The 17,113-nt window shown below is 53.3% G+C and overlaps 6 protein-coding genes across 6 annotated transcripts; 2 read left to right on the top strand and 4 right to left on the bottom strand.

The window, feature by feature from the left end:
• Positions 1–621: 621 nt before the first annotated feature.
• A1O1_06909 (uncharacterized protein) lies at positions 622–2,302 on the bottom strand (the record flags this gene model as incomplete). Its single annotated transcript, XM_007727786.1, has 3 exons — positions 622–1,715; positions 1,775–1,991; positions 2,066–2,302. 3 exons carry the CDS (start codon positions 2,300–2,302, stop codon positions 622–624), a joined length of 1,548 nt encoding a protein of 515 aa, XP_007725976.1.
• A 1,717-nt stretch (positions 2,303–4,019) lies between these two features.
• On the bottom strand, positions 4,020–6,436 carry A1O1_06908 (uncharacterized protein; the record flags this gene model as incomplete). Its single annotated transcript, XM_007727785.1, has 3 exons — positions 4,020–4,321; positions 4,377–6,036; positions 6,176–6,436. 3 exons carry the CDS (start codon positions 6,434–6,436, stop codon positions 4,020–4,022), a joined length of 2,223 nt encoding a protein of 740 aa, XP_007725975.1.
• Positions 6,437–6,620: 184 nt separating this feature from the next.
• Positions 6,621–6,937, top strand: A1O1_06907 (uncharacterized protein; the record flags this gene model as incomplete). The annotated part of the gene is made up of 2 exons (XM_007727784.1): positions 6,621–6,759; positions 6,822–6,937. 2 exons carry the CDS (start codon positions 6,621–6,623, stop codon positions 6,935–6,937), a joined length of 255 nt encoding a protein of 84 aa, XP_007725974.1.
• Positions 6,938–7,188: 251 nt separating this feature from the next.
• Positions 7,189–9,990, bottom strand: A1O1_06906 (uncharacterized protein; the record flags this gene model as incomplete). The annotated part of the gene is made up of 1 exon (XM_007727783.1): positions 7,189–9,990. The coding sequence occupies one exon, from the start codon at positions 9,988–9,990 to the stop codon at positions 7,189–7,191; it is 2,802 nt and encodes a 933-aa protein (XP_007725973.1).
• Positions 9,991–11,578: 1,588 nt separating this feature from the next.
• A1O1_06905 (uncharacterized protein) lies at positions 11,579–12,502 on the top strand (the record flags this gene model as incomplete). The annotated part of the gene is made up of 1 exon (XM_007727782.1): positions 11,579–12,502. One exon carries the CDS (start codon positions 11,579–11,581, stop codon positions 12,500–12,502), a length of 924 nt encoding a protein of 307 aa, XP_007725972.1.
• Positions 12,503–13,314: 812 nt separating this feature from the next.
• Positions 13,315–14,433, bottom strand: A1O1_06904 (uncharacterized protein; the record flags this gene model as incomplete). The annotated part of the gene is made up of 1 exon (XM_007727781.1): positions 13,315–14,433. The coding sequence occupies one exon, from the start codon at positions 14,431–14,433 to the stop codon at positions 13,315–13,317; it is 1,119 nt and encodes a 372-aa protein (XP_007725971.1).
• Between the last annotated feature and the right edge of the window lie 2,680 nt (positions 14,434–17,113).

The following is a 17,113-nucleotide window of genomic DNA, read 5'->3' as shown; positions in this document are numbered from 1 at the left end:
AATCTTTCTCTCTCTATTTCTCGGGCTTCTGGAATAGTATCTTTGCCATCGCGTAAGGAAAATATATAGTCAGAGAGGGAGAGGGAGAGGGAGATAATATTTATTATATTGTAGAGGAGGTCATGATTCCTAGACTGACTTTGATATCATATCACAATCCTCCTCGGTCCAGACAGAAGAGTATCGGGAACAAGTCGTGATACGTACGGAACTTCAAACTATAAGGCGACGGTGGCCAGGCGTCTCAGACAGGCAGAAATATCTCAGCGTTGCGCTCAATCTGACACTCTATTGCTGCTCTTGTTCTTCGCTGGCAAAGATAAAACAAAAGGAGATGTATGACTCCAAGAAACGGAAAGATCACGCCCCACCAACAAACACACTTATCTTGCACGGAGAAGTTCCAACATTGAAAGGACAGTTCTGTAGCATGACTGCTTAATATTAACTCATACATACTTTTTCATTTGCTCTGCTTCGTCACTGTAATCAAGCCCTAATCAAGCCCACATGCGAGCTACCAAGTACCAAGTCCCGCAATTCCCATTCTGGCTGCCTGCCCAAAAGTCCCATATTGCCCATATCCTTTCCAACACCGACCAAAAAAACCTGGGGTAATGTTCATCGATGGAAATAGCGGATCTCAATCGACCTGAAACAGACATAGGTAACAAAGGCGAAGCTGAAGGCCAGCTCAAAGCCAATATCACCGCCGTAGCCAATGCCGATCAGCTTCCCAATGGGCCCGATGAACCAGACCTGGGCCATTCCCATAACGGCACCGAGCACGCCGAAACAGAAGGCGCCGAGCGCGGCGATGGACGGCGGCAGGTACTTGGGCTGGTCGTAGTGTTCGGGGACGTAGCCGGCGAAGCCGCGCTTGAAGATGAAATGTTCGGGCAGGGCAATGCCCTCGTAGACGGCGAGCCAGTAGCCGATGACCAGCATGAAGTTCTCGAGCACGTCCTCGAAGTGGCTGTAGCCGGGGATCGCGATGGCGCAGTAGATGACGGTGCCGGCGAGGGTCCACAAGAAGCGCGGCACCTTCTGCGCGTAATGCGTGAGGATCTGGAGCGAGAAGGTCAGGCTGTAGATGTTGGGGCAGTTGTTGCCGACGATCGACAGGGCCAGGATGACCAGACAGAATTTGCCGAAGCCGCCCAAGGGAGGCACGAGGACTTGGTGCAGGAGACCGCCCACGGCGTCTTTCGCGTAGGCGTCGGCGTACGCGGGGTCGTTGATGGTCGCGGTGGCAATGGCTAGTCCCAGCATCTCGGTGAAGCAGAGGGGGAAGAGGAGGCCGGCGAAGACATAGAAGAATACCTTGACCCGGCTCGTCGTTACGGGCTGGTAGCACGTGTAGTCGGAGGCGTAGGATGCCCAGCCGGTGGCGAACCCATAGACCGAGGCGGCGAAGGAGAGGACCGACGCCGTCTCGCCCTCGCCGCTGGGCATCGGGAGGTTCTCGAACGAGCCGGAATGCGCGAACTCGCCCAGCACGATCAGGAAGATGATGAAGCACGGCACCCAGCTGATCATCTCGTACATGTGCACCACCTTGTAGCCGAACAGCGTGACCAGGAATGTACAGGCCGCGATGATGATGATGCCCGCATAGCCAGGCACGTCGGAGTTGACGGCGTGCAGAAGCTGGGCCCCCACAATCACATTGACGGACGACCAGCCCAGACAGGCCAAACAGTTGAAGATGGCGACTAATCGAAAAGGGTCAGTCAAGAAGTCAAACAAACAATGGGTTCACTTAGCAACGTACTCAGCTTTACTCCCCAGTATCCAAACCAAAAGCGGCTGAGGATCATTTGTCGCATGCCGAATCGCGGTCCGAAGGTCGAGAAGAAACACACCGGTAAGATGCCGAGAAGGTTGATGAAGAAAATCGTAAGAACACCATCGATGAAGCCCATGGAAAAGACTGGCACGGCCAGCACTCCAATGGCGAGAGACGAGATCACCATGTTGGCTGCAAGCCACTGTTCAAGAATGTCAGATACTGGCGCGGACGAAAAAGGCCAGGGGAGGGAAGCCAGATGGGTCGTTCTCATACCATCGTGCCAACTTTCACGGTACTCTTGTCCGTCCGTTCATCTTCAGGAACACGTTCAATTCCTCTCTGTTCCACGCCATATCGACCAGCGAGTCGCTGGAGTCGGTGGTAAAGGCTGTCGCCCGCCACAAAGGATTGTCCATGGACGGCGCCTGACTGGTCTGGGGCGATGGTAGACCTGTGTTTTTCGGTGGGTTGATATTCGACATCATAGCCGCTCTTCTCGTAGGAAGTCATGTCTGCGAGCGCGTGCTCTGGAAGCCACGCAGGAATGGCCAAACTGTAGGAACAGGGAGACCTCGAAGGGGAGCAGGCAAAGACAGATGATCAAAATGGGGAGGAACACAGAAGACTTTCAGACACCCCCTACCGATGTAATGCGACAGGATGTCGTGGATAATATAGCATTTTCTCATCCCAGACCAGCATCTTGGAAGGCGTCTCGTCTGGGTAGACACGATGAGTCTCGAACAGCCACAAACCATCATGACCCTTGTTCAGATTTGCCAGTGGCGCCGGTCAAGATAAGCAACCATCCAGTAAAGCCTTGTTCTGGATGGACAGCATGGTCGCCAATCATGGCGGATTCAAGCTTCAGCTCCATAGAAAGAAAGAAAGCCGGGGTGTATTTGTTCTTTGACGGTGATTGAATCGTTCTATTCGACCCCGATGATGGTCGGAGATCGCCTGAACTGCCAGGAGACGCCAGTTTCGCCAATCACTGCCTGGTAGATACCAGTGATTGGGAGCAGATAGCAACCCCCATGCAAGCATCGGAGGAGGGAGACAGGGGTCTGAAAGGATGCGACCGAAAAAAAACAAGCATAGAGGTGAGCTTGAGTGTGAGCTTGGGGGAAAGCTTGTAGAACTCCAGCTGGAGACTGAACAGGGTCTGATCGCTTGTGTAGACAGGGGGAAGAGGAGACTCATGCCCCGGCCAGACCCCAGGATGGTAACATCGCCCGTGTGTATCATAGATAAGCAGTCTCCTCTGGTCCAATTCGATCCCGTCATTCACGTTGGTCACAGCAAAGCAAGCAAAGTCAATCTTTTGGCTCGTCGGCTGCCGCCCGATGTCGTCGCAGGCTGCCGTTCATTCGATCGTCCTTCTCGACTGGTGCCAGGGTCGATCTGTCGTGTGAACGGACTCTTGTCTTCACTCTTCCCTGTAAACCGTGCCGCATGGCAGCTGGGCTGACGTATTTGGGCGATCGTTATCTCGTATAGATGCCCAGAAAGGCACGTACAATCGAGATCCGAAGGGTATGGGACCAACTGGGACGATTGGCCGTAAACAGGCGATGCTCGTATCTGATCTGCGGAGGACGCCTGGTGCAGTGCATGGTTGTTGCACCAGGGCTGAGGTGGCACACTGCACTGTACACAAGTCAATCTCCACTCAAAGGGTTGTGTACAGACAGATCTGGTACTCGATCAGGTACGTACCTGGCGGCGGTGGCCGAAATCTGTTCAATTGCCGTGCAGACGAAGTGGCAAAAGAAAATTCAATGAATCTGGAGGGCAACGACCGGACCAGGGAGGCCTGAGGCATCATCGTTGCCATGCATTTCACCGCCATAGCAAAGAGCCTGATCTCTGATGAGCTTGTCGCCGCCTTCGCGCCTTCATGTTACTTACACCAAATGTACTGTGATAAATCAAATGCATAGTATGAGTTGCGCCAATTGTTGCAAAGTCATCGATGATCCAAAATAGTCGCCCTGTCGACTTAGTTCTAAGGGCAAGAAATACTAGAGTAATATTAAGAAATCTCCAGACGGCCATTTCTAGGCTTCATATCCATACGCTCCCACCATGCTCCCACGAAACCGTCCTTCGTTAAAGGGTCATCAGGACCATCCGTCTAGATCCCCCATCCTGCGCCGCCCGATCCTCACCAGGACCAAAGCCCCGAAAGAGAAAGAATTGCCAGCACACGCGCAGAATAGACCGTCTATATGCCTCCTCCCAATGATTCTACCCTCGACGGGTCGTTGATCTGCACGTTGTTGAAATTGTAAGGAAACTCCACAATGCCATCCAGCATCCAGTTCAATGGATCAAACACATCATAGCTGGCCTGGCCGTAGTCCATGCTGGTGTCGTCCACCATTCCTGTGGCCATACCCGCCATCCCGGGCACCATGGTAGAGCTCGACAGCATTGGATCGTTCACGGTAGCGTTCGGCTCGACATTCGAAGCAGGGACGACTATCGGATTGTCGACTTGTTGAAGCGTGACGTTGCTGTCCCTCACTGCGCCATGTTAGCAAGTTAAGACATCGGACGGTTTGGAAAGGAACTCTCTTACGGTCAGACGGTCTTCCGCCTTTGAACTGGAAACTTCGACGCCATCGCCACACAGAGTCGAAGACCAGGGACATGGACATGCGGCACTTGACTTTCAGCTGGAGACTGTCATCGACATCATCGTCGCCGACGGCGTTGCGATTCGGCCCTGCTTCCACCCTTCCGCTCTTCCAGACCTGCGCCAGGACTTCGGACAGTCGCTCGGCAAGATCATTCTCGCTGACGCTCATGCTTCTCAGCGCCCACACAGTCCTCGAGAGCAGTTCAGATGCACCTTTGGCGTCAAGCTCATGCTCGCCGACAAAGTTGCGCATCAGCTTCAGCAGAGAGAAGCCCGCCGCCAACATCATGTGGAAGATGTAATTGGTCCCATGCGATAAGGACAGGCCATGTTGGTAAGACGACGGCAGATGAACTGTCATACTGGATTCCAAGCTTAGACAGGCCTCCAGATACTCGGTCGTTGCATAGTACAGCTTCAGCATATCGGCTCGGTATGACGGAAGCGATGGAGGCGAGAAGAACGCACTGAGCCTCATATGCAGCGCCGCCGCCTTCAGGTAGATTTTGGTGATCGGAGACGCATCGTTACGCAGCTTGTTTTCCAATTCTTCCAGATCATGCGCCAAAAAGGACACATACGTGGGCCGTTCCAGGTCGGTCGCCAGTCCGACCGGATCATGCGGGTTCATATACAACGTCCGGGACACCTTGTCGACGAACTTCTCAATCATCAAGCGATTGGAGATCGTTGCTGGTAATTCATAGCTTGGATTGGTCTCTATGGGTTTCGGCCCAAGAGTCCAGTCGTAGATTGTGAGAGGAGGCTGCCCATATGCCGTGCATATCCTCTGCGCCACAAGATTGCAGACACTCCAGACCACCACTCTGTCTTGTAGCTCAGCCTCCCTGAGCTCGACTCGGAATTTGCTGAAGTCTTGGGCGTGAGTAGGTCGGTGTAAGCCAAGCTGCAGGGCGGTCTGCATCATGATGCCGCATATCATAAACGTCGAATCGCTAGATGTGCTACTCGTCGGGAAGGGCCAAGCACACAGAAGAACCAGTGCTTTGACAACATGATAGTTCTGCGGGACTTCGGAAATCGTCGACCATAATAGCCGGTTCAGGGGTCCGGTCACAGCATTGAACAGCGCGGGTTCGGCGGTATAGTTGCGGGCTCCTATCATTATGATGGTCCAGAACAACAAAGGAGACTTGGAAAAGTATTCATCCGGGGTTCGGTCGGGATTGAGGAAGGGGACGAAGGGATGATGCAATGTGAAAAAGCGTTGAAAGAGCTCCTGCACACGATCCGTGGTGAGACTAACGTCCTCGAGGCGCTTGAATATTGCCCTCGCCGGGCTCTTCTCAAAGGCCCCTCCTCTCAGGTCAAGAAGTCCTGCGGCGGCGGCGTCCTGCGTGAAAGAAGCCGTCGCTGTTTGTGAAAAGTCTGCGGTACCGTTCGGGAGCGGCGCACCAGCCAGACGGCCGGACTGTTGTCGCGCGACTTGTTTGCGAAGCTCGATGATCTCGCGCTCCATCTCTGCATTCCGCGATCTCTTGCCAACACGCTTGAAGTTGTCCTCGATCTTGCAGTCGAGCGACAGTCGCTTGCAGCGGCTGCAGGTCTGGAAGGGTTCTTGTACGACATCGCACCGCAACTAGACACTCTATCGTTAGTCGGAATGAACGTGGGGGTCGGCGCGTGAAGCAGAAACTCGTGATAGCCGGCGTGATAGAAGGTGAGAGTCGTCGAAAGGGTTGGCAGGATGCTGCGCATGAGGATTCTTCATTGCTCACCTTCTGCTGTCGGCACTCATTACAAGCCCTCTTCACAGGTCTACGCCTTGGATCGCGGGACCCATCGCCGTTCTGATCGAGTGACTCGACGCTGGCGGGCGAGCTCTCGAGGCCGGCAAAGGACGCGTTTCTCTTGTGGCCCTGGACGGGACTGGTGAGCCCGGAGCCAGGACCATCGGCGTCCGTACCAGCAGATGTAGAAGCCAGGGTGAAGTCGTCGTGGAAGTCAGGGCTGTGTACTGCCGCTCCCCAGCCTGCCATGAGGCCGATATCGCAGTCTCGTGGCGAGCAGTGGTAGAGAGCTGCTGATGACTTGGCAAGATCTGATAAGATAAAATTTGGCGGGAGCGCAGCTTGAGCTGGCGAAAAGAGGGAGATATCCGGGGTCATTCTTCTGTGCCTCATTTCATTCAGACGATGAGGGGAGAGTGATCCTGAAGCTGCTATGGCGACCGTACAGTCGAGAGTCAAGTTGAAGGGTCCCTTACTGAAGCCGAAAATCTCTTCCAATGCCATGGAATCAAGCCACGCTACAAACACTATCCACTTCGCTAAACAACAACCTCCATCTCACTCCCAGCGAGGTGAGGCACATGACTCACCCGCTACACTGTGTTTACCACAGGGCTAATCTCTCCTCATACAGTGATCGTCCTTGACTTCAGCATCACTCCTGAACCTTTCCTAGACTCCGTCGGCTTGGAAAATATCAGAAAGCGACAGCAGATGGAACAAAGGCTATCGTCGGGCTCAGCCCAATGACATGAAATTCTCCCTTTGCTGGCGACGGTCTGGTAGCGTTGCGATCCCTAGCTGGATCTGGTCTAATCATACAATTCATCAAATCATCCTACTCATTAGTCGTCAAGACGTGACATCGTGCGCAGTCTCCCTGCTCATTTCCACCTTGAAGCTGAGCGCATGAACAGAAACGCTCTCAAAACAAAAACGCCGGCAAACATGATTCTCAGCCACCGAGGCAGTGTAGATAGAAAGTCGTGTCGTTACTCCGTTCAAGACGCCGTTTGCTTCAGAACATTCTTCACCAGATTGATGTGACTTGCTGGAAACCTGGAGTCCCCTTGAGAGACGACATTGGGTCCAATGCTGCGTCTCAACTCCTCCCTCCTCTTCTCTCGTTTGTCATCCTCCCGTCGTTCTTTGACCCGTAACATACGTTGATGGATATCCTTGATTCCGATCAGATGGAACCCTAGTCCAAGGCTGTGTGACTTATGGAGCCGACGAGTCGCTCGTAGCTTCGAGAGGCTCCCATGGCTTGTTTGCTTCACTATCCCTCTTTTCTGCCGTCGACGTTCAGACATCAGCCTGACCAATGAGACGGGTCCCGTGATCACAGTGCGCTTCTGGGGCAGACCGAGAGAGTTGCGGACTCTCCCTTGATCCAAGGCTTGCTCTTGTTCCAGTTCGGGGCGAGCTACGTCAATGTCATCCCAGAAGGCACGAGGGCGCCAAAAAGGATGTAGCTTTCCGTCTAATTCCTGGTTCGCTTTCCGGTTGCGAGCATTCTTAAGGCTCAAATTCCGAGAAATGGAGTCGATCAAGGAATCCGAACGTCGACGACTATTGCCTCGGCGCCTCGACGAGCCCGTTCGGTCGAGTGCCTGCGGCCCGTCAAGCACCAATTCTTTCTCGAGTTCATCGCCCGGAGTAGGTGGTATCACCTTGAACTGAGGTGGCTCAGGAGGACGTCGCGGGTTACGCAGCGGCGACTCTACCTCCATGGAAGGCAAGTTTCGCCTCTGTACCTCCTGAACAGCTCTTGATTCCTGGACAGGAAACGGCTCGATCAACTGTAGCGAGTGGTTGTTGTGAGGAAAGAAATTAATGGCCTTTGCCTCATTGATCTCGGGAGATGCCGAATGGAACGACGGCTGCGAAAAGGGCGTCTCCAAAACTGATGGTGGTCGCAGAGCAGCCCATTCGTTAGTCCCAGGGAGGAACAGCCCCGGCATGTTCCCATTGGGATCAGGGGGGCTCAAAAGACTCCCCGGAAGGGAGACCGCTCGGCTGCCCTTCTGTCCGAACGAGCCGCGTGCCACCGTACTCTTCTTCGAAGTGCTCGGCGCCTGCGCCTGGTCTTCCAAGTCCCAGTCATGCAAATTTTGAACCAGACGGTCAGATTCCATCCTGTCCAACGTTTTCCGCAGATCTTTCTCGGCTTGCTGTCGCCGTACGCGCAAGTGCTCAGACGTGATTGAGTTGGCTCGCGAGGTGCTCCTCGACGTGGGCGCTGAGAGTGACGAGCTCCGAGGAGGAATTGAAGGCCCCTGCTCCTCTCCACGACCGCGCTCAACAGCCTCGGAGAACGCTCTCTTATGCTGCCAAGAAGATGGAGGATTGTCGGAGGTTCTGCGGGATTGAGATCGTGCAGATTCCGCTGAGAGTGATTGTCTGTGGCTACCATTGTAAGACGATGACAAGGACGAATTCCTCTCTGGAATGACTGCTACCCGTATGATCTCCGTCTTTGGCAGAGCGGCGCTCGAGGCAAGACTATAGGACCGCGAAACCTCTGATTCAAAGCTCCACCGAATTTGGTTGCTCAACCTTGCCTCTTTATGCACGAGCCTTCTGGGAGAGTCGGAATTCGAAGTCATGGAATTCCGGTTCGAAGAAGGTAGCGGCGAGCTCACAGACCGCAAGGATTCATGTTTGTTCATGTGACGCAATGTGGCCCTTCTACTGGGTAGCTGATTCTGCTCGAAAACAAACGCACCGATGGTAGATGTAGCTGAGATACCGGACAGTCGTCGAGTGTCCTCGTGAGTCATCGCCAGGTTCTCTGACGAGTCACCCTCGATGGGTACCAGATTATTCCAACCAATGATGTCTGCAAACTTTTCAGTAGAGGCTGATGGGTCTTGCTTCTGCGCCTCGAGAAGTCTGTCTCGAAGACTTTGGTCGCGCCTCAGGCCGAGCGTAGGCACGATCTTCCCAGGCCGAGCTGTGGTATCGCTCTTCCCCAGGGTGTCGCTGGTGTCAGCATCCAGATTCAGCGGGGCCATCGTTCCATTGGCAGGAGCATCTGGGGTAGACACACAGCTCAAGGCTTGCGGGCTTGCTCGGAATCTGGCTGAACCATTTTCGCTCGCCATCAAGGCAGCGTTTGAATTGTATGTATCTGTGTGATGTTGAGACTCGGAACGATCTGGCAGCATGCTAACGGGATCATTTTCCTCCTCGAAAGCATTGATCAACGGCGATCGTGGCAAGTCACCACCACGCCGTCCCATTCGATGCCTGGCGGGACCGCGGTTGTGAACAGGGGTCAGTGGGCGCAGAGTTCCATTTTCGTGTATTTGGGAGTCTCTATCGGAGTCGGAATCTAAGTCTTCGCGTGCAGTTTTGAAGGACTCGGCCCCAGTGGAAGTCATCGATGGCTGCGTGTGCAGAAATGGACGCATCGAAGGCGTAAGCCCTTCTCGTGGGGGAGTATTGTCAGGCGTAGGCGGGCTATTTTGGTTGATGGGAGTAACCAACGCGGATCTGACCATGGCAGTATCTGAGACGTGCTCGTCGACTGCATGCGAAACATCCCCGTTGGTCGCTCCAGGCGGCGTTGGAGGTAGATACGGGGAGTTCGGAAGGATGGTAGAGACAGGGCCCAGTGAGTGTTCTGTGGCTTCGGTGTCCGCAGGGCTTTGTGCAGAAATACAATACAGCGATCGTAGATTCGACGAAGCTCCTTTCGACTCCTTGCGATATGGCAAACCCTTCGAGAAAGGGGCCGGCGAGTTTCGACCAGGGACCTCGGGCGGTCCTACGATCGTGTATTCAATGGTCCTTCCCATCATAAAGCACAGTGATCATGTATGGACAAATTCAGCAGCTTTTTCTCTTCATTGCGACTGGAACCCGCTGCGGCGAAAGCTGGCCGTTGAGGGCGTTCGTAGGGGCAATCAAGGATATCGGGACTGCTTTCGAAGGAGGATTCCTGCGCATTCAGAATAGCGCGTCGATTCTCGTGGAGGCGACAAGACGTGAGAAAAATATCGGGCGTGACGCGAAGCGTGACAAGATACTAGGCGGTGCGCAAGTGGTGGTGCGCAAGTGGTGGTGCGCAGGCCTCCCGGTGATCTGATCGGAAGGGTACGGGGTGCCAACGGTCGGCACAGCCGTGCAGTGGTATCGGCGCCAACTTGGGGTCCAACATGTACTGCTAGCAAACTGCGGATGGAGAGAGAAGGATGGAGTCGAGAAGGATGAGAGCTGGCGGCCGACAAGCGCCAGGTAAGGATGTCGGTCGGACGGCGAGAATTGGATCAGTTATGCTGGTCAAGATCGTTTAGAGGAACAGTATGCCGTGAATTAATGGATGAATCAGATATTCGAGATTGTCGGACCTCAACCTGGGTTGGAGGAGCAAGGAGAGAAAAAGAGAGAGTGACATGGATCCAGGAAGCTGGGCAATTCAGCCAAAGGGACGGAGTTCTGTCCACTGCTACTGTACAGATAGAAGATACCTGCTCTACACAGAAACTCTGAGGCTGGAGGGACAAAAGGAGTTTTAGTCTGACAGAATGGTGTCGCGATGGAAAGGGCATATCAGTGAGGGTTGCGCATAATCTCATTTGTCAGACCTCATACACTTTCTCCTATTCAGCTGCCGCAGGAATTCTATGGTGGTCTGAACAGACTACAAGGTACCTTGTATCGTAGTTCTGACTGTGTACATATCGCCATCAACCAAAGCCAGGTGACTGGCACCTCGCCTGCGAATGCCACAGTCCAGACCATCTGGACATATCGACTTCGACCTCCTGAGCGCTGAACACTTTTGGCTCCCAATCTCCTCCACATCCGAATTGACAAGGCTGTGACAGGCAACCTGTCCATCCAACGCCTTAGCCCCTCCCCCATCGCCCACACCCGTTTGTTCGACGCGACGAGCCACACACGAGGGCGACAGCTGCGGGAGATCAGCTCTGACCCCGTTGCCTCGTGCCAACCAGAATATGCCTCACAAATCTACTGGATGGTGTGTGTACTGTGTACTGCTGTATACAAACAACACCCCTCGACCTGCTCGCCGGGTGAGCACTGAAGCCATCAATGACAATGGCATGACTTCTGTTGCTAAGAGACAGCTTGCAATCACCTTCCCATCCTGTCACCCACATTCCATTCTTTTCCCCTTTTCAGCCGCAACCTCAGGGACTGCGCGGGGTCCAAGAAACAACATGCCTGTGAACGGACCACCTGAAGGTGAGATCTGTCAGAACCCCCAGGTCCATGCTCCTGTCAGGACTCTATAGTGAAGACGCAAAACCATGTCCATATGCCTCTTTGCCGTCTCTACCCTCTTCCCTCTGCTTTCCACACTACGTCTCATACAAAACGATGTGAGTTACCCGACGATTCGTCTTCTACTTCTCAGCAATGGCATCAAAATCACCTGTCCTCGGTTTCCTGTTGCTCGTCAAACTCCCGAGCGTCCTCTCACTCCCCCTTTCGCAAATCGGCGCGCCGGATCTCGGGACGCTGTCTTTCGCAGAACTCGCGCAAGAGACCTTCCGTCGGATTCTCGAGCTGGGTTTTCTCCGCGGCATCCTTGTCGCCCTGTTCGTCCTAGGTTGTCTCGTGTGTTTGCTCATATGCCTATTATCCGGGCTGGCAGCGTACCTTGGACGCCATGACACGCATGTTTGCGATGATAAGTCAGAGACATCCCGCCAGAACAGTGAGCACGAGAAAGTGCAGCTGTACTGCTTGGACGCAAACAAACGAGACAAACAGATGGCGACGAAATCGGAGGGCATTACGGTGGTCGAGGAAGAGATTCACTTCCTGCAACAACCCCAGCCTCGGAGTCGGATATCTCAACTCATATTGGGCCGACAGCTCTCTCCGATGACCCAACTCCAGATCCACACATCGTCTCCATCGCCAATAATGGAGACAGAGTTATCATCATCTCCATCAATCTCACCCTCACCATCGCCATCCCGCAATGACAGAACCACTTCCTCATTACAACCTCGATCCGTGCCGCTGCGCTCCGCACTCTCCAAATCGCCACCTCCGCCGCACCGCTTCTCCAGAGCCCAAATCTTCCTCTTCGGACGCAGGAGGTCGAGTCCCAGCTCCAGTCCCAAGTCCGTGCGATGGGCTGACGAGCTCCAGCTTTCATTGACAGCAAGCTTGGAGTTGGATATCCGGCCACTGGACTCCGACTTTGAGGCAGATATTGGTCTTGGAAGAGCCGAGCCCGCAGACGACCTGGACTTGCCGTCAGCGCCCACTTCAATTACAGCAGCGGGTGCAGATGTGGTACAAGAATCATTACTGGCTCTCGCATCATGATCAAGCTGATTTTCAACGTGAGGGGAACCGAGAGCCTCAGAAGGAGCTACAATGGTTTTCTTCAACTCGATTGTCCTACTCGTGGAGAGGCTGCCGTGTTCTACTTTGCTACATATATGTCTTCTCTTCTTTCTTTTTTCTTCTCTTGGGAACGTGATTTGGTGGACCGATACCAACTTAAGGGAGGCTTTTTTTTTTCTTGACCAAATGTGACGTGAGATGATTGACTTTTGAAATTCGAGCGACGGCGCAAAAGATCGAAGGGCGGGAAAGGGGAATCATCGTTGAGCCCAGCCGGCTTTGGACGGTTGATTCCAGTCTATATTTAGCCATGACCATTACTTGTTTTAAGAAATAAATGTTTCACCATCACCAGACTTGCTCTACCTTCTGCTTGTGACTTTGTCATGCCCAAATTTATCTGCGGCCTTACTTGCTGGAAAATGGACTCATCGAGCAACAAAAGACCGGTCTAGATTTTGTAGCTCAGCAGGCTCTATGTGCTGCTTTGATTTCGTGATTATAATGTTTCTATTACTGCAGAGCGCCACGCGTACTCGCGCATCGTAATCGACGGAAGATGCGTGTAGAATACATCTTAGATGTCCTTCCAATTCAGATCGTACCGACTGGTGCCGCGCCATGCCAGAATGCATTTTCAGACCCGAGCTTGCTATGCATCCAATATAAACCGGCTAGTATTATTTCATGATATCCGTGCAATGCTTCAAAATGTAAATCCAAGACTTCGTAAGGAGTGTGGGTGGAAATTTGAACATGTCCTTTCAGAGTTGGGGAGTTGGGGTGCTTGATCAGAATCTCCGAATCTTGGCCCAGGACGTCGGCTTATAGGTACCGGTCCCGCTGGCGCTAGCAGCACTGGTTGTGGTTGTTGAGCCAATGCTTTTAGTTGTCGAGCTTGTGCCCCAGGTCGCCGTGCTGGATGCTGCTGACGTGGTGCTTACGACGCTGGTGGTACTGTTGGTGGTGGTCCAGGAACCCGTAGGGGAGGTCGATGTACTGTCAACAGGCTTGCTTGTCGTGCTTGGAGTCCAGGCGGATGTGGTCGAATTGTGTGCCTGGGTGGTGGTTACAACGTCGGTGGTGGTAGGCTTGGCGGGAGCAGGAGTAGGCTGAGTGGGAATGGCAATGGTCACAACATAACCCCAGACATCTGTGTAGGTGATGGTCTGGCATTGATGGCATTGGCCTGGCGGATAGTAGGTTCCCGAACCACCTTGGGCAGGTTGAGTGGCGGTAACGGTGACAGTCTCGATGCCAACAGCAGGGCAGCCCGAGGGGATGATTTGAACAGGAGCAGGTGCCGGTGTGGTGGTTGGCTTGGATGGAGCAGGTGGAGTGGTTGGTTTGGCCGGAACAGGTGCAGGAGCCCATTTGGTGGTCAGCGGGTAGCAAGAGGTGGTTGTCCAGATTTCAGTTGTTAGCCACGTAGAGTAAAACGTGGTAGGCCCTTGAGTGGCAACTGGGGTTGAACAAGGAACAAACTTGGTCTTGGTGAGCCATTCGGTCGTGGTGTAGGTGGTCCAGATCTCAGTAGGAACTGAGGTGGTGGTGGTCTCAGAGACCAGGGTGGTGCTGACGATTGTGGTGGAGTTGGTATGGGGCGTCGTGTAAGCTGAGGTGGGAGAAGCGCTGGAGGTGGTAGTTATGGCAGATGCCGTCGTGGACCAAGGCTGGGACGAGACGGAACTGGATGAGTTGGAGCCAGTTGAGGTACTAGTCCAAGGCTGCGTGGTGCTGGCGCTGGACGAAGTGGTAGACCATGATGTCGACCATGCTGAGGTTGTGGATGAGGCAGAGGTCGTTGTAGAAGAGAGAGTTCCGTTGCTGTGATCATAACCCTCGGGGTATGGGTATGCCAGAGAGGCACCGGCAAGGGCTGCCACGAGCAGGGAAGTTGAAGCGAGCATATGGTTGTGATAGGACAGTAAGCGAGTGCTGAGATATCAACTTAAGTAGAAGGGATCAACGAGCGAGATGATGTATGGTTCGAGTGAGAGGTCTGAACGGTGATAGCGAGTGTCTTCAGTTGGGAGGATAAGATATGAATAGCGAATGTCTTTTGTTTTGTATTCGATAGTGATGTACGAGAAAAGATATACCACGGGATGGGAGACTGGAGTTACTTATACCTAGTCGTGGCGTGCTCCTACCAGATGAGACATTGCTGACCACCGTGAATAGTACCTAAGGTAGTGTATAAGGAAGCAGAGGTAGCATCGAACCGGTGGCGACGTTGTGGGAGTATTGGTCGGTCAGCATGGTGCCAGTGGCCAGATCTACGGAGAAGGCGGAAGAGCAGCTGAATAGCTGGAGAGGACGAAGAACGAAGAAGGCTGCGCCTTGCATATTCGCCGATGTAGCGTGAATACGATGTTGTAGTCTGTAGAGAGACGATGTTCTGGTGATGGTAACGGATGTAGTTCAAGTGGTGGATTGGACGATGGAGGAAAATGGCGCAGGGAGCAGCTGCTGAGCCTGCCAGTGAGATGCTACAAACTGCGCTCTTGGCACCGGCGGGAACTATGACTGGCTGCGACAGAGACTTGCTGCTTTTGCGACGTGCCACTCCACGATGCCATCAGCCACGCTATCCTGTCTGGGAAGCACCAGGCGAATGTTTGGTAGTATGACTACGACATCCCATTGGTTCATCCTGTTTATTTATAGCCAGCTCAAGGCCGCTGTCTACTATAGCACTAGTAGTATAGTGATCAGACGCCACTGGTAGCTGATGACTTGACAAAAAGACTCTGTTCTCTTCTCATACTACCACGTTATGCTACCTGATGGACTTGCCGTGACCTCCATACCTGGAGCGAGGCTGCATCTCGCATCTGAGGTTGTTCCACGATACGAGTTCAAGAAGCCACCAACAAGGAGACAGGTCTCGAAAGTAGCAGCCTTGAGGCTACGTTAGGCAAGGCTGAGTCTTTCCAAAAACAGAAACTAGCCAGTGATCTTTGGCTATACGGTCACCCTATCCCTCTATCCCCCACCAACCAGTTCTATCCTTAGTCACATCAGACACCCGCATACTACCTAAGTACTACAGAGTACGTAGTAGTCAGCTGTTCAAGAAAATGTGGGCAAAGCCTGTGCTGCTGATTACTTGATCACCACAATTCCACTTTCCTGGCAGGGTAACCACGATTCTGGGGGGATAGCACCATAGTCTTTCTGCGGGCCTCGCCGCCATGTCTCGGGAGTTCCAGAACGGCGCTGTCGCTGCCCTCACCGAGGAAAAGCGCTTGACTCATCTAATAAGCACCAAGGAATTGTACCCACTACTGAGTAGTCCACTGCTCATGATCATGCCTTCAACTCTGGTAGTTTGGCTATCGCATTCAAGAAGCATCACCTGCCTCATCTTTACCCCGATATGGTGGTATTCTACGGAAGATCCACAAGTTGACAGAACGTGATGGCAAAATGTGCCCAAAAATATCTGAGACACAGCGCCCTATCTGTCTAGGCAAAAGAACCTGTGATTGCCTTTTTTAACACTCTAGCTTCCTCGCAGCGAGCGCTCATTCAGACCGGTTCCCCTTGCCGTCGATGAGTCTTCACCATGAGCCCACTCATGGTCGGTAAGGTGTGACATTGTCAGCAAGAACTCTCACCGGCCGACGAGGTCGACGATCTGGACGTGAGCGGACCATGGCTCTCGGTTTGCACATCTGAAGACATGCAGCTGCATAGACCTCATCATATCATCGCGCTTTTCCAGGTAGCTATTCCTGGAGACACACTACTCCCATGTGTATCGCAAAGCTCCGCAATCAGCACGGTCAGGAGACTGCTCCAGATACATGACCCTGGCAACCTCGACCTCCAAAAGCCTCGTCTTGTCGTCGTTTGTCCTCAGCCCGTCACCTTGAACACGCCAGTTTCCCTCATACTGTCTGAACTTGACACTTTCTCAACAGTCGAGGTCGGCGTAAGCGCCATGGAATCAGAGTCTTCAGAACGGTTCAGCAAGATTGGTCCTCCCCACCGCCGAAGTCTCAATCGTTGTCACTCTCGTTGGGAATCTCGAGCTCCAAGACCTGCATGTAAGCATTTCTGTGGAGTCTGGCACAGCGGAGTCGACTCGCCTGACCCCTCGCGGAACATGGCTGATCTCGGCGATGCTTGGCCTGACGTTGATCTTCCTCGCAAGGGGGTATCTTGCTCATCCTCAGCGACACATCGTGACTACCACACATAGGTTTGTAGAGATATAATATACCCGATGTAGCACGTACCCGATGTAGCACGTGCCGTTGAGCGATGAGAGGAACGGATGGTGGGTAGACTCGCTTCCTCTACTCTGCGAAGCCCGTTTGGCTGGCTCGTGCGTGGATATGTCTTTGGTATTCGAAATTGAAATTGCACTTGTCTGGAATGACCATGGCCAGTAATGGGAGGTCATCGTGAGTGACCGTGAATCTCTTATCCTGAGGTCATTACTCCAACTCTGTTCAATTCACGGCGACAGTGCTTGACACGGAGGATTGTGCCCTTTCGAAGCCCTGGCAACGTAAGTCAGCTCTGGACCCTAAGTGCGTCGTAGCTAACACAATACGCCTGGCGGGCTTCAGACAGTGT

This window comes from Capronia coronata (genome assembly GCF_000585585.1).
Source record: "Capronia coronata CBS 617.96 chromosome Unknown acBCG-supercont1.6, whole genome shotgun sequence".
Lineage (NCBI taxonomy): Eukaryota > Fungi > Ascomycota > Eurotiomycetes > Chaetothyriales > Herpotrichiellaceae > Capronia > Capronia coronata.
Note: the sequence above shows the minus strand (reverse complement) of the source record. Positions and strands in the feature narration are given on the sequence as shown.